The 13,281-nt window shown below is 36.2% G+C and overlaps 1 protein-coding gene across 6 annotated transcripts in view; it reads left to right on the top strand.

Annotated features, from left to right (window-relative positions):
- The window catches only part of U2SURP (U2 snRNP associated SURP domain containing), a 44,747-nt gene that overhangs the window by 20,065 nt on the left and 11,401 nt on the right, over nt 1-13,281 (top strand). For all 6 annotated transcript variants that reach the window (XM_065674913.1, XM_065674912.1, XM_065674911.1 and 3 more), the window contains 11 exons: nt 1,759-1,863; nt 3,056-3,122; nt 3,209-3,372; nt 4,554-4,716; nt 6,661-6,740; nt 7,819-7,906; nt 8,957-9,079; nt 10,329-10,485; nt 10,861-10,956; nt 11,538-11,604; nt 12,630-12,792. In XM_065674913.1, coding sequence (XP_065530985.1) covers nt 1,759-1,863; nt 3,056-3,122; nt 3,209-3,372; nt 4,554-4,716; nt 6,661-6,740; nt 7,819-7,906; nt 8,957-9,079; nt 10,329-10,485; nt 10,861-10,956; nt 11,538-11,604; nt 12,630-12,792 — 1,273 coding nt within the window. The remainder of the gene's footprint in view (nt 1-1,758; nt 1,864-3,055; nt 3,123-3,208; nt 3,373-4,553; nt 4,717-6,660; nt 6,741-7,818; nt 7,907-8,956; nt 9,080-10,328; nt 10,486-10,860; nt 10,957-11,537; nt 11,605-12,629; nt 12,793-13,281) is intronic.

The following is a 13,281-nucleotide window of genomic DNA, read 5'->3' as shown; positions in this document are numbered from 1 at the left end:
ATTTCTTTTTGAGAAATTCAGGTAGTCAGGTCTTATATACCAAAATGCATGTAACAACCTCTTTCAGATATGGGATGTACTGTATTTTTTTTCATACATATGAGGTCTTTCCAAAGCAGATGTTCTTGTTCAAACATAAGCGATTCTTACGGAACTTTATGGTACTCCATGAAAGAAAAATTAGATGAAAATCTATGCCATGGTTCTGCAGGAAGCCAGAAGCGATCACATTGAACTTGCCTTAAAATAAATGAATGGTGTGATAGCTCAGAGGCTTGAAATCTAGTTGGTAATTGTTTTCTTACTGATGTTTTCAAATACAGTTCATGTAACAAGTACAGCCTTGCTATTTAGACTTTCAGAATGCTGCTTTAAATAAAATGGCTACAGAATTATTGAGACTATGTCCTCTTTACAGTGTTTCTGGGATTATAGAAAAGAAGTACAGGAAAATTGAACTGATAGCAGTTTGGTCTTTTTGTGTAATATTTGAGGTAAATGTAGATTTATGCTAGCTGGTATAAAACAGCACATCTGCTAAGTTGGCAGATAGCAGGGGCTGGTTTTTATTACTATGTTTTTAAGTTGATTTTTTTTTTCTTTGATCTAGCGCATTATATCTGTAACTTTGAATACTCATGGTAGACAATAATCACCTCGTTACTAAGAAGTAATAGAAAATTCTGCAGCTTTTAATGTAACAGTTTTTGAATTTTAATAATTAAAAAAGCTCTAAAGGAAGTAATGAGATAATGTGAAGAAACAATATCCATTTGTTAAAACTAAGAAAATAAGTTTAAAACTGTAAAAATCTGTATATTTTTATTTGTTTGCATTACATTCAAGGGACACATGCTGTGGAGCTTTTGATATAAGTAGGAAATCTGTATATGAAAATTCAGGATCCTGTTTCCAAAAAACTCAAAAGGTTGGAAACTGCTGATCACTGTTCTTCACGAAACTTATATGACTGTCTCCTGTTAGCATTTATAAGTGACTCTGCATTGCAGATGTGGCTTGAAAAATGCGCACTTCACATCCACTTCTTGCCTATTTCAGGATGTAGTGCTGAATGAAATGAATTCAGATTTTTATTTAATTTTTTTTTTTAATTGTGACTTGGTTCACTTGAGTGTGTCAGGGAGGAGACATTGGATGGTATGACATGAAATAATGGACAGTTTTGTTCTATGTCAATAGTTGAGTCTTAACCAAAAAGAGATTATCTAAATTTAATAAGATCATTGCTTTGTTTGGCATCAAGGAGGTTATTTTGCTTTTCATACTTGAACATTTGAAAGCTAAATGCAGTTTCTCTTGAATATTCAGAACTATGTGTCTTTAAGCATAATATTCAGCCACTTGTTCCTCTGTAGAACTTTGGCTAACACTTTGGTCTTAGTTCTAGACAGTTTAGATGAAGGCTTAGGTTTTGGGTAGTTAATTGTACTTTGGTGTTCAGTTGCCCATTTTTATGCATAAGGACTATTAAGCAGATGGTTGTAGGGTAAGCTGTGGAAATTCAGAAAAGAGGTTTCCTCTTAAATTCTTACTCAACCAGTTGGAGGCATGTTTATATTTTAGAATGCCTGTGTCTACAATGGAAGGCTATATGTTACATGTTACCAATCTTCTGTACAGTTCTCTTAACAATACAGCAAAATAATCTCCTGCACAGTTGTAGTATCTTAGGTGGAGTGTAGTTCTATATAGTGTTAGGTCTGAATCAATTTTTCTTTAACTGTGTTGTTGTTGTAGGAATTTGCTCGCTTTGATACATCGAATGATAGAGTTTGTGGTACGGGAAGGGCCTATGTTTGAAGCCATGATCATGAACCGAGAAATCAACAATCCCATGTTCAGGTGCTTATTACATTGCTTCAGTTTGACATAGCACTGTTTTCATTGTTGCTAATATTTTGCATTTCTGAAATGCTAATAAGAGTTGGTTTTACTGTGTCTATCCTTATGTGCAGATTGAAAATTTTCAAGTTGTACAAATGCTAATGTTGTGTTTTTGAAGAACGCACTTCATTCCAGTTGTTACTGATGTGTATGGAGAAATAAAACACTATACACTATAATAGACATCTGTACATACATAAAGTATCTACATAATAAATAGAATTACATTTAATGCCCACTTTTGTGAGGGATTTGAAGTAATCAGTGGAAGTAGTAGCATTCCTTTTTTTTTTTTTTTAAAAAAGACACCAGTCTCCCCGAAAACAGGCGTAGTAACTTGGTGTAAAGTCGAGACTTCCTGGAGCCTAATTTCTAGCTTTAGCAAGAGCTGGGAGTTATTCTTCTTTTGATGTTAGTGCAAATATGATGAAATACTAGGCGACATAATGAAATTGTCAGAATTTCCAGCTATTGTTGGTAATGGAATAAAAAAGGATTACTTTCCAAAGTTCTTGTGAAATGCAGTTACTGAAAAGCTTTTCCAGCGAAAAACTAAATGACCTTTTAAAAACAGTTTACTCGCGGTAAGGTTAAAGTGTGCTTCATTATGGTTTTTGTATACAAATTGAGAAAATATCCTGGTCATTAAAAATGGGCTACTTGTGCCCCCTTCCACCCTCCAAGTCTTGTCCGTGTTCTGACAATTCAGGCAGTTTAGTGGTGGAAAACTTAAGTTGATTCTGAGGAACCTGTGCAAATACAAGTTCCTGCACCACTTGTGCTGAGGTTGCAGTTGCTCCCATAGTGACTTTTCCCAGTGATGATTCTTCTGCTTTACTGTCCGTTTCCATGGGCATTCTTTTTAACCCTGTTTGTTCTCCTGACAAATGCTTTGCCTTTGTTGAATTCTGCAGTCTGCTTTGCAGATTGCATGTGTATGTGCATGAGCAGTTGTGCTTGTTCTGCACAGCTGTGCAGTAGGCGTACATGATTTTAGCTATCTTGAGTTCACTCAGCAGCTGGGATGGGATTCTGAACAGAATTTGGTGGTTTTCTCTTTTTTTATTATTATTTTATTACTTCCTTTGGATTTGCCTCAGTTAAATAATGTGTGATATGTTTTGTATCTTTTCTTTGCTCTTTGGTCTAGGTTTTTATTTGAAAACCAGACTCCAGCCCATGTATATTACAGATGGAAGCTTTATTCAATTCTTCAGGCAAGTAGAATTTTAGTGACCATTCATAACTTTAAGCATAATCAAATAAAGAAAACCAAAATTAAAATACTTCTGTTGTATTTTAGGGAGATGCTCCAACAAAGTGGAGGACAGAAGATTTCCGTATGTTCAAGAACGGATCATTTTGGAGGCCACCGCCATTGAATCCATACTTGCATGGGATGTCAGAAGAGCAAGAAACGGAAGCGTTTGTGGAAGAACCAAACAAGAAGGGTGCACTTAAGGAAGAGTATGGAATTCCATCAATTTATATGGCTGGTTTGGGCAGTTTATAGGTCAATGCTAATCTGCTTGGGTTTTTCCTGTTGTGATTTTGTAGTTTTAATACGTCATCCCTTAAATGTTACCATAGTGGCTTGCCATAGTGTTACTTAGAAACTCTCTTAACCTCAGTGCTTTTCAGTTAGTCTTTTTTTATGATGTTTGCTGCTAGATACATTCTGGATTTGCTTAGATTTGTCATTGAACAGTGACGAGGGTTGGAACTAGATGATCTTAAGGTGCTTTCGAACCGTAACTATGCTATGATTCTGTGAATTTTTATTAATCCTTTGTTTGAAGGTGCTTGGGAAGATGGTTTTATCCGCCATTTTCATATTTATTGGTGGGGTATATAGCAGCTCACCATTGCTATACTCTCGTGAGCTGAATGGTTATTATAAGCTTAAACTTATTGATGGTGTTCACCAGAAATTAAAATTGGGAGCGGTTGGTAATAAGCAGGAAGAGAGACATCATCTGAGTTCTTTGTGAATTGTGGTGGGGATGGCTATAGTAGTGGAAATTCATACCTGAGTTTCCTAATTTTGCTGTTACTGTTCCAGCTGTGATCTTAGCATGTGGATTTTTTTTTTTTGGTGTTTTATTCTTTTCATCATAGTTACGATACCAGTCATAGTTCTAGAGGTTTTAGTACATAATTTATTTCTTATATCTTCTTTTTGAAGGGCTCAGAAAGATACTCTTTTGAGAGTGTTGTCTATATATGGAGGTTAGGAAAAACCTGAAATAATTGCTTCCTAACAGCTTTCTGCATCTGATGTTTTTTATTCTATAGCAGAAATTACTTGCATGCTTTAGATTTGTCTTGTTTTCATTTAAGCTTAAACTAAACCCCCAAAGATTATTAGAGATTATTATTAGAGGTACTGATGTGCTGTGTTAGGTATTTGTTATTTTTCCTTGACTTCTGTATGTAGTCAAGACTTGAATGGGAATTTTTTGCACTTTGTATGTGTAATGTGGATGCATATGTTCATGAATCACTAAGAATATTCAGACAACAGAATATAAAAATTTTTAAAATTGCTTTTGTCCTAAAGATGGAAAAATCAGAAGCATTATTAAATGGAAATTCCCCAAAGTATTGTTAATTTTATAGTGAAAGTATTAAAATTTTTGATATTTCAGACAAAGAGACAAATTAGAGGAAATTCTGCGTGGATTAACGCCTCGGAAGAACGATATTGGGGATGCAATGGTATTCTGTCTAAACAATGCAGAAGCCGCTGAGGAAATTGTAGACTGCATAACAGAATCATTGTCTATTCTGAAGACTCCTCTTCCGAAGAAGGTGTGGAGATTTTTATATTATCTTACATTTTGGGGGAAGAGCTCATGTAACAGCACATGCATATTATTTACAAACATTATTTCATAAGCTTCAGATAGCATTAAGGTTTTTGTTTTAAAATGAGGGCTTTAATACACTTTTTCTCCTGTGGCATTTTATTATGTATTCTATGTCCATCATACTTGAAAAATCATGGCAGTCAGGTCAAGTTCCCTATGACTGGAAAAAGGGAAATACAACCCCCATTTTCAAGAAGGGGAGAATGGAAGACCCAGGGAACTACAAACCAGTCACTTTCACCTCTGTGCCTGGCAAAATCTTGGAGCAGATTCTCGTGGAAGGGATGCTAAAGCACATGAAAAACAACAAGGTGCTTGGTGACAGCCAGCATGGCTTCACTAAGGGGAAATCCTGCCTGACCAATTTGTTGGCCTTCTATGATGAGGCTACGGAACTGATGGACAGGGGTAGAGCAGTTGATGTCATCTACCTGGACTTGTGTAAAGCGTTTGACACTGTCCCACACAACATCCTTGTCTTTAAATTGGAGAGACATCAATTTGATGGATGGACCACTCCGTGGATAAAGAACTGGCTGGCTGGCCGCACACAAAGAGTTGTGGTCAATGGCTCGATGTCCGGCTGGAGACCGGTAACGAGTGGTGTCCCTCAGGGATCGGTGTTGGGACCGGTCTTGTTTAACATCTTTTTCGGTGACATGGACAGTGGGATTGAGTGCGCCGATGACACCAAGCTGTGTGGTCCGGTTGATACGCTGGAGGGAAGGGATGCCATCCAGAGGGACCTTGACATGCTTGTAAGGTGGGCTGATGCCAACCTTATGAATTTCAACCATGCCAAGTGCAAGGTCCTACACCTGGGTTGGGGCAATCCCAGGCACAGCTACAGGCTGGGGAGAGAAGAGATTCAGAGCAGCCCTGCAGAGAAGGACTTGGGGATGTTGGTCAATGAGAAACTTAACATGAGCCGGCAGTGCGCGCTCACAGGCCAGAAAGCCAACCGTATCCTGGGCTGCATCAAAAGGAGCGTGACCAGCTGGTCGAAGGTGATGATCCTGCCCCTCTACTCTACTCTCGTGAGACCTCACTTGGAGTACTGTGTGCAGTTCTGGTGTCCTCAACATGAAAAGGACATGGAACTGCTGGAACAAGTCCAGAGGAGGGCCACGAGGATGATCAGGGGACTGGAGCACCTCCCGTATGAAGACAGGCTGAGGAAGTTGGGGCTGTTGAGCCTGGAGAAGAGAAGGCTGCGTGGGGACCTCATAGCAGCCTTCCAGTATCTGAAGGGGGCCTATAGGGATGCTGGGGAGGGACTCTTCTTCAGGGACTGTAGTGACACGACAAGGGGTAACGGGTTAAAGAGGGCAAGTTTAGATTGGATATAAGGAAGAAGTTCTTTAAGGCTGGTGAGGCACTGGAATGGGTTGCCCAGGGAGGTTGTGAGTGCTCCATCCCTGGCAGTGTTCGAGGCCAGGTTGGATGAAGCCTTGGGTGGGATGGTTTATTGCAAGGTGTCCCTGCCTATGACAGGGGGGTTGGAACTAAATGATCTCTAGGTCCTTTCCAACCCTAACTATTCTATGATTCGATGATTACATTCATTCTGAATTTGCTTATAATTTAAATTCTGCCTTTCTGTGAAGTTGAAAATAGTTTGTTCAAATAAGGAAATAAAAACTGGAATGCCATGATCAGTCCTTTGTAATACTGTGTAATAGGTTACAGTGGTTAGTACTGTGTAGCATAAGGTACTTGCCTCTTAGCATGTTTATTAACAACATGGCAGTGTTACACTTAATTTGAATTTGCTCCTTCTCGATAGTTTAAAATTATCTTGTATTTTTTTTTCTGGAAAAATGCATATATTTTCAGGATCATTTAAATGGTAGAGTTCTCTTGACTTGAACATTCTATGTTGCAGATTGCAAGATTGTATCTAGTGTCGGATGTGTTATACAACTCTTCAGCTAAAGTTGCCAATGCTTCCTACTATAGAAAATTGTAAGTATAATATTTTAGGTGATTGATTAAAGAAAACCAAAAAATCTTTGTGTTCAGTTTTGTATGTCAGTGGGTAAATGTGCCTGTAGAGAAATTAATATTTTTCTGTGAGGTTACTGTTACAACACTGATATTTACATCTCTCTGCATGAAAATGTGTAATATGTAGTATCCTAATGCATACAATTGTTTTATAATGCAAAAAGAAGTGTTACATGCCCTTTCAAGGGACAACTTACATGGAACTTCACAGAGGTGAGAATAACTCATGTGCCCCTTTACAGAAAGAGAGCCTGTAGGTAATATCCAAGGTATGGTATAGGAAATAATCGACATGAAGAAGTCAGTTTTAGAAATAGATTTTTCTTTTTTTTTGTTTATTTTATTTTATTTTAATTGAAAGGTGTTTTTATATCTCCATGAACTCTGAAGAACTTGTGAGGGAATTATGTACTTTGTTTCTGAGGCGCTGAGAAGAATTTAAGAACAATGTCCAATGGAGAGTGCCTTTGTAATATTTATTTAATTGCGTCTACTTCTTGGAGTTTCTCTAACATTACGGTAGCATGATGGGAAGTGTTTAGCATGTTATGAAACAGGTGATTGAAAATTATGTTTCTTGTGGCAGTGTGTCTTGCTGTGCCAGGGTTCTTTTCTGCACATTGAGAGAAGCTCAAGGGAAGCTAGGCAGATGCTACTCACTGTGCTTTTCATTGAGGACCTCATTGAGTAAATAAGAATAGAAATATAACAAAGAATTTTTTTAAAATACAAGTTGAATTTTGAGACAATTCTTTCATTACATATAAGGTTGTAAAATTCCTTTTATCCTCCTCCAGTCTTTCCAGGTGGTATAAAGAGACTGCAGCAGATGTGAAGATCTCCCTTCACAATTCTGTTGTTGTCCAAGACGATGTAATACACAGTAATCATTTGCTTTATAGTTCATTACCTGGCTAATATAGGGATCAAAACTTTGCTCTTTTGAGTCCTGTCCCAGGCATTTTCATTAATTATGTATGTCCAAAAAACATATGTTACGAAGTTTAACTAAAGAAATGTGTATGTTTAATTCTAGTTTTGAAACAAAATTATGTCAGATATTCTCTGATCTCAATGCTACTTACCGTACAATACAAGGCCATTTACAGTCTGAAAATTTCAAGGTATGTATTTCATTGTTATTTACATGACATAAAAGTCAAATAAAGAGGTGTTCCTGCACAAGAGACAGCATACTATGATAGATGATTTAGACCTCAGGCTTCCTCAGTCAGCTTAAAAAAACATAAATCAAGTTTTCTCTCTTTTAAAGATAGCCTTGAAATTAAGGAAGAAAATTAGCATCTAACAACTGAAGTATACCTGTAGATGTATGTTTGTGGAGTTGAGAGGATATCTGTCTAGTACTTGAGTTGCAAACAAGGCCTTCTGGCCTTCTGATTATTTTTGGACTACCTATATTTTGGTTTCAGAAATAAACTTGGGTGCTACCTGTGGGAAGAAACTGGTGGATTTAACAGCATAAAGTTATTTTTAAAGTTTTTTTTGTGCTAGGCTTTTTTTTTTTTGAGCTTTAATAAGCAGTCTGATCATGGGTAGTTGAGAGTGATTTTTGAGATGAAGTGCTCTGCTTCTCACCATTCTCATGCTCGGCCTAGCTTTCCCTTCTCCTGCTTTAAAGAGGCTTCTACAGTTTGTTTTTTGGTTTTGGTGGGTTTTTTTTTGGTGGTGGTGGGGGTTTTTTGTTTATTTTTTGGTTTTGTTTTTTTTTTTTTCCATTTAAATCAGAATCTTTAAATACAAAGCTGACAGTGTAGTTTTTCCTGTTTAAGGCCTTTATCCTGGCTGTCCTACCTTCTTTCCTCCCAATTGCTCCAGATTGAGAATCAATTTTAGTTACGTGCTATTTTAAAACTATTTATTAAATTATGTGGTAAAGACAGGCAGTAGAATATTTTTTTACTATTATTTTTAATACCTGTAGCTACATTTAATGTGTCAAGCTTGAGTTGAAGCTTGACAAGAATAACCCAAAAACCATGAAAGTAGTAACATAGTTTCATTCAGATCAGCATGGTATCATTGTAATATACTCTAGTATGGAACTAATTAGGAGTAGCTGTCTACAGTGTTAGTTCTCTGTGGTGTATTTCCAATCACTTAAAATTTCCTAATACAAACTTATGAGCGTGTTTTTTCCCTGTTGTTTCTAGCAACGGGTAATGACATGCTTCCGAGCATGGGAAGACTGGGCAATCTATCCAGAACCATTTCTGATCAAACTACAGAATATTTTCTTGGGGCTTGTAAATATCATGGAAGATAAAGAAACAGAGGTAAGTGACCTTGGCAATGATGCTAGCAGCTGCTGAGGAAAATGTGTAAGTATGAAATAGGGCTGACAAGGACTATTTTGATGTCTCTATTAAGGTGAACAAACCTTTTTTTCCTGTGAATCCTTGCTCTTAAATACAAGTCTAAGATTTTTCAGATGCAAATACTGTTTGATCTGTTTATACATTTGTTGCTTGTAGTTTAGGTGCTGTGGTGGTGGTATATTGTGAAACCATTTCAGAGCAAAGACAAGTGCCAGGCATCTGGCTACCTGAATCATCCACATTCTGTTTGTGTGAGTGTCACACTTAGATGTGATGGAACCATTTGAGCTTTCTTAGTTTGAGAGGAAGGTTGTTGTAGGTCATTTACACTGGTGATACTCTACTTTGATCTTTGCTCTAGTGTATTAGAGCAGTAAGTTCCTAACTTTTGTGTTATGCTACAGTATTTATGTTTTTTAAAATAAATGTTATTTTAAATAAGATGTGTAATGAGTTTTTGTTACTATACAGTGATATGTATAAATTACTGTTCAACATTTTTAAGTTCTATGCTCTAAAGTTTTGGGATGCCATTAGCACTGAGTCAGTGTGTACTGATTTTTCAGTTACATATATTATTCGAGAAAATAAAGACATAAATTTATGTAAGTTTAGGTTAAGTTAATCTTGTTAACTCTGGAAGCATGCCTTTTGGAACAGTTGGAGGCAGACCTACAGTATAATTTGAAAGTCAGCTTATTTCTCTTATAGTAGAGCAGAATGAACATGCCCCTATGAAAGACAGTGTAGCTAACATGTTAGAATATGGAGGTGTACATAGCATTTACATGTGTTCCTTAAATTTGTGTTCTTGCTAAATAGTCAATATCTGTTGGTTGTTGAGATGGCTAGTTCTCAGGAAATCTTTCGTATGGACGAAGTATAATTTATCTGACTGTAATTGGCTCATTTCAAGCTAAACCTCAGCTTAGTATCTTTTTCTTTTAAATATAGGTATTACAAAGCTTCCCATACATTGTGGAAAAATTCCAAATTCTTACTTAAAATTTTTATAGGAGAATATTGTCATGTGTGTCTTCTACAATAAGCAACTGTACTGGGTAACAGAAGTTGTTAAAGTTGAGGGGTTTTGTGTTTAGGTATTTTCAAAACTGTTCCTTTAAGAAGAAATGAATCAGTGATTGCAGCATTAAAGAAAAGGAGTGTAGATTTGTTATTGAAATAATTAATTATTCTTTGCTTTCAGGAAGTACCAGATGATCTTGATGGTGCTCCCATTGAGGAAGAGCTTGATGGTGCTCCACTAGAGGATGTGGATGGAATTCCTATTGATGCTGCTCCTATTGATGATCTGGATGGAGTCCCAATTAAGTCGCTGGATGATGATCTTGATGGAGTTCCTTGTATGAAATGTTTCAATACTGCTTTCAATTTGAACCTTCAATTTTTAATGATCTGTTTTCCCCAAGTAGTTTTTACAGTTCAGCCTAGAATTAACACGGCATGTAGCTTTGTAAAATGTTGACTTTGATTAATTTCAATTTGTTATAGAAGAATTAGTTTAAAAACTGATTTTAGTCTGTGATTGCTTCAGAGACACAGTAGGTGTCTTCTGATGTTATGCGTATCTGGTTCCAAATACTGATTTCTTTTCTTTGTGAATAATAAAGCAGCTTAATATGTTTTAGTATTTAAATCTGATAGTTATATTAGGATTTCTCTGTTTGTACTTTTGAAGAGTATTGGAAATTATTTTTCTATGTCTTTTTCTCCAACAGTGGATGCAGCTGAAGACTCAAAAAAGAATGAGCCTATATTTAAAGTTGCCCCTTCGAAGTGGGAAGCAGTGGATGAATCGGAACTGGAAGCTCAAGGTTAGTTTTCAAAGTGTGTATTAAAGTAATAAATGCCTCCTGAAGTAAACTGAAAGCCTAATGTCACTTCTTTGTTTCATGAATATTTTCAACTGATCTGTTTAAAACTGTTAATATGATTTCTGTAGGAATACAGTAGGATTTTCAATTGTAACTTTTTTGTTATAACTTTGGTGAAGAAAATAGTGTATTTTGGTTTTGTCATTCTACTTCAATAACCTACCAACCTTTAGAAATAATTTCCAGTTCACTAAATATTGGGGGGAAAAAAAATTAAAATCTGGGTGTGTGGTTGGTTGTCTTTATGTATATTTGTTTGGGAGGTGAGATTTTTAGAAACTGACAAATGGCTGCTTTTGAAGGATTTACTGTAACATGACACACAGTATAAGTCAGTAGCTCTGCAAATAGTAAATATTGTGATAGTGCAGAGGTTTGAGTATTTCTATGAAGTAGTCTGAATTAAGTGCTAGGTGCTGGTAAATTTTATTACATCATAGCTTTTATTATATCTGCAAGTAGTAATTTTGAGTTTGTGATAGCTTTTTCTGTTGTTAAAATGATCTTATGGTCTCTTTTAGCTGTTACTACTTCTAAATGGGAGCTTTTTGACCAACATGAAGAATCCGAGGAGGAGGAAATTCAAAAGTAAATACTCTTTCATTCTCTTGAAAACATACTTTCTGCTTCTAAGGTTGAGCATCTTTGGAAGTTCCAATGAGATATATGTATTCTGTGTATCGTATGCATATATGTGCATGTATATGCAATGTATGTATTGTTAAGAGCAGAACAAAAATAAAATTTGAAAGTAAGGAAATGTAGAAAAGTCAGGATTTTAGTGTAGCTTGCTTGCAGCCCGCATAATTTTTCTCTATCATAAAAAATTATACCTTTTGGTGGAGTTCTCAACCATAGTCTTTAAATTGGTGCTGATTTGGTAATGTCAAATGGTAAGAACAAAGGCAGTAGTATTTTACATTTTGGAAATCTTGACATCAGGTATGTGTGAATATGTCTAAACCTCTGCCTTTTGCTTTTGAGACAAACACAGTGAATCATGTTCCAGCGTAGATGTTTCTTTCGATGCTAATAGACTCCATGCCATTTGTTGTTTTTGAGCAGTCTTTTACTTTAGGCAGTTGAGAGCATCCATTAGTTAATGCTTTACATATATTACTGCATTGCATGCAATCCTGCAGCACTCTAGTGGCCAGTCTGGGAATATAATTTTGAGTATCTGCCATGTCAGGTTTGTCTCCAAAAAATGAAAGTGTAGTAAATATTGTTCCGTTATAAAACAATGTATCTGAAAAGCACAATTACAGTGCTGAAAGAGATTTTTGTTGAGGTAGTGGACTTGTAGCTGAGGTAGATGTAGATTCGGTGACTAAATTTCAAGAATTGTTCTGCAATCTGTTTATATAAAAAGTTTAAATTATCTGGGGATAATTCTATGAATAGTCTACCAAAACCATAACAGTTTAGATGAGAATACCAAGATATCTGTCTCACAGAAACTTTTGTAGCTGCAGACTTTTACACAACATACTTACTTAACAGATTTCAAACCTAGTAACTAATCCTGGATAATAACTAGGAGAGATGTTAAATTTTGTAACAGGTCATTCTTATATGTATCTATATCAGTTAATTCTATGTTTTCCGTAAAGTCAAGAAGAAGAAAGTGAAGATGAAGACGACACTCAGAGTTCAAAATCAGAAGAGCAACACATGTATTCCAATCCTATTAAAGAAGAAATGCCTGAATCCAAGTCATCAGTTAAATATTCAGAAATGAGTGAAGAAAAGCGTGCCAAACTCCGAGAGATAGAGGTCAGTATGTGCTGTTATATGCCACGCTTTCAGTACCTTTCCAGTTCTCACTCCTCCCCAGTTCTCTGCATATAATAGGGAGTTATTTTTACTGAAATCATAATAATCCTATTTTAATATATTTTTTTTCTTGTAGTCCAGTGTATTTTTACAAAGATATGTTGGTTTACCAGCCTTGCTTGTTTTGGCTTTTAAAATAATGCAGGAAAAATAAAGAATTGAGTCAGAGTATATTGCATGTTGAGAATTACTCTTCTTCAGTGTCCTTTTTCAGTACCACTGCTAGCCTGTGGTTGCATGGGTTGCTCTACACTTTCTTCCTCTTGGCACATGGGAGTGACTTTTGGATGTGCCCTTAGTCCTATTCCTTTCTTGTTCTCCGTCTCTTGCCTTGAAGTGTCTGTATTTTATTGCATTTAGAAGTTGCTCTTTTCACTGTATCAGCCATCAAACAAAGAATTAGATGCAACTAAACAAGGTGGCTCTGGA

The sequence above is a fragment of the Lathamus discolor genome, chromosome 3 (assembly GCF_037157495.1).
Source record: "Lathamus discolor isolate bLatDis1 chromosome 3, bLatDis1.hap1, whole genome shotgun sequence".
Lineage (NCBI taxonomy): Eukaryota > Metazoa > Chordata > Aves > Psittaciformes > Psittacidae > Lathamus > Lathamus discolor.
This window is presented reverse-complemented; position numbering and strand designations above follow the sequence as displayed.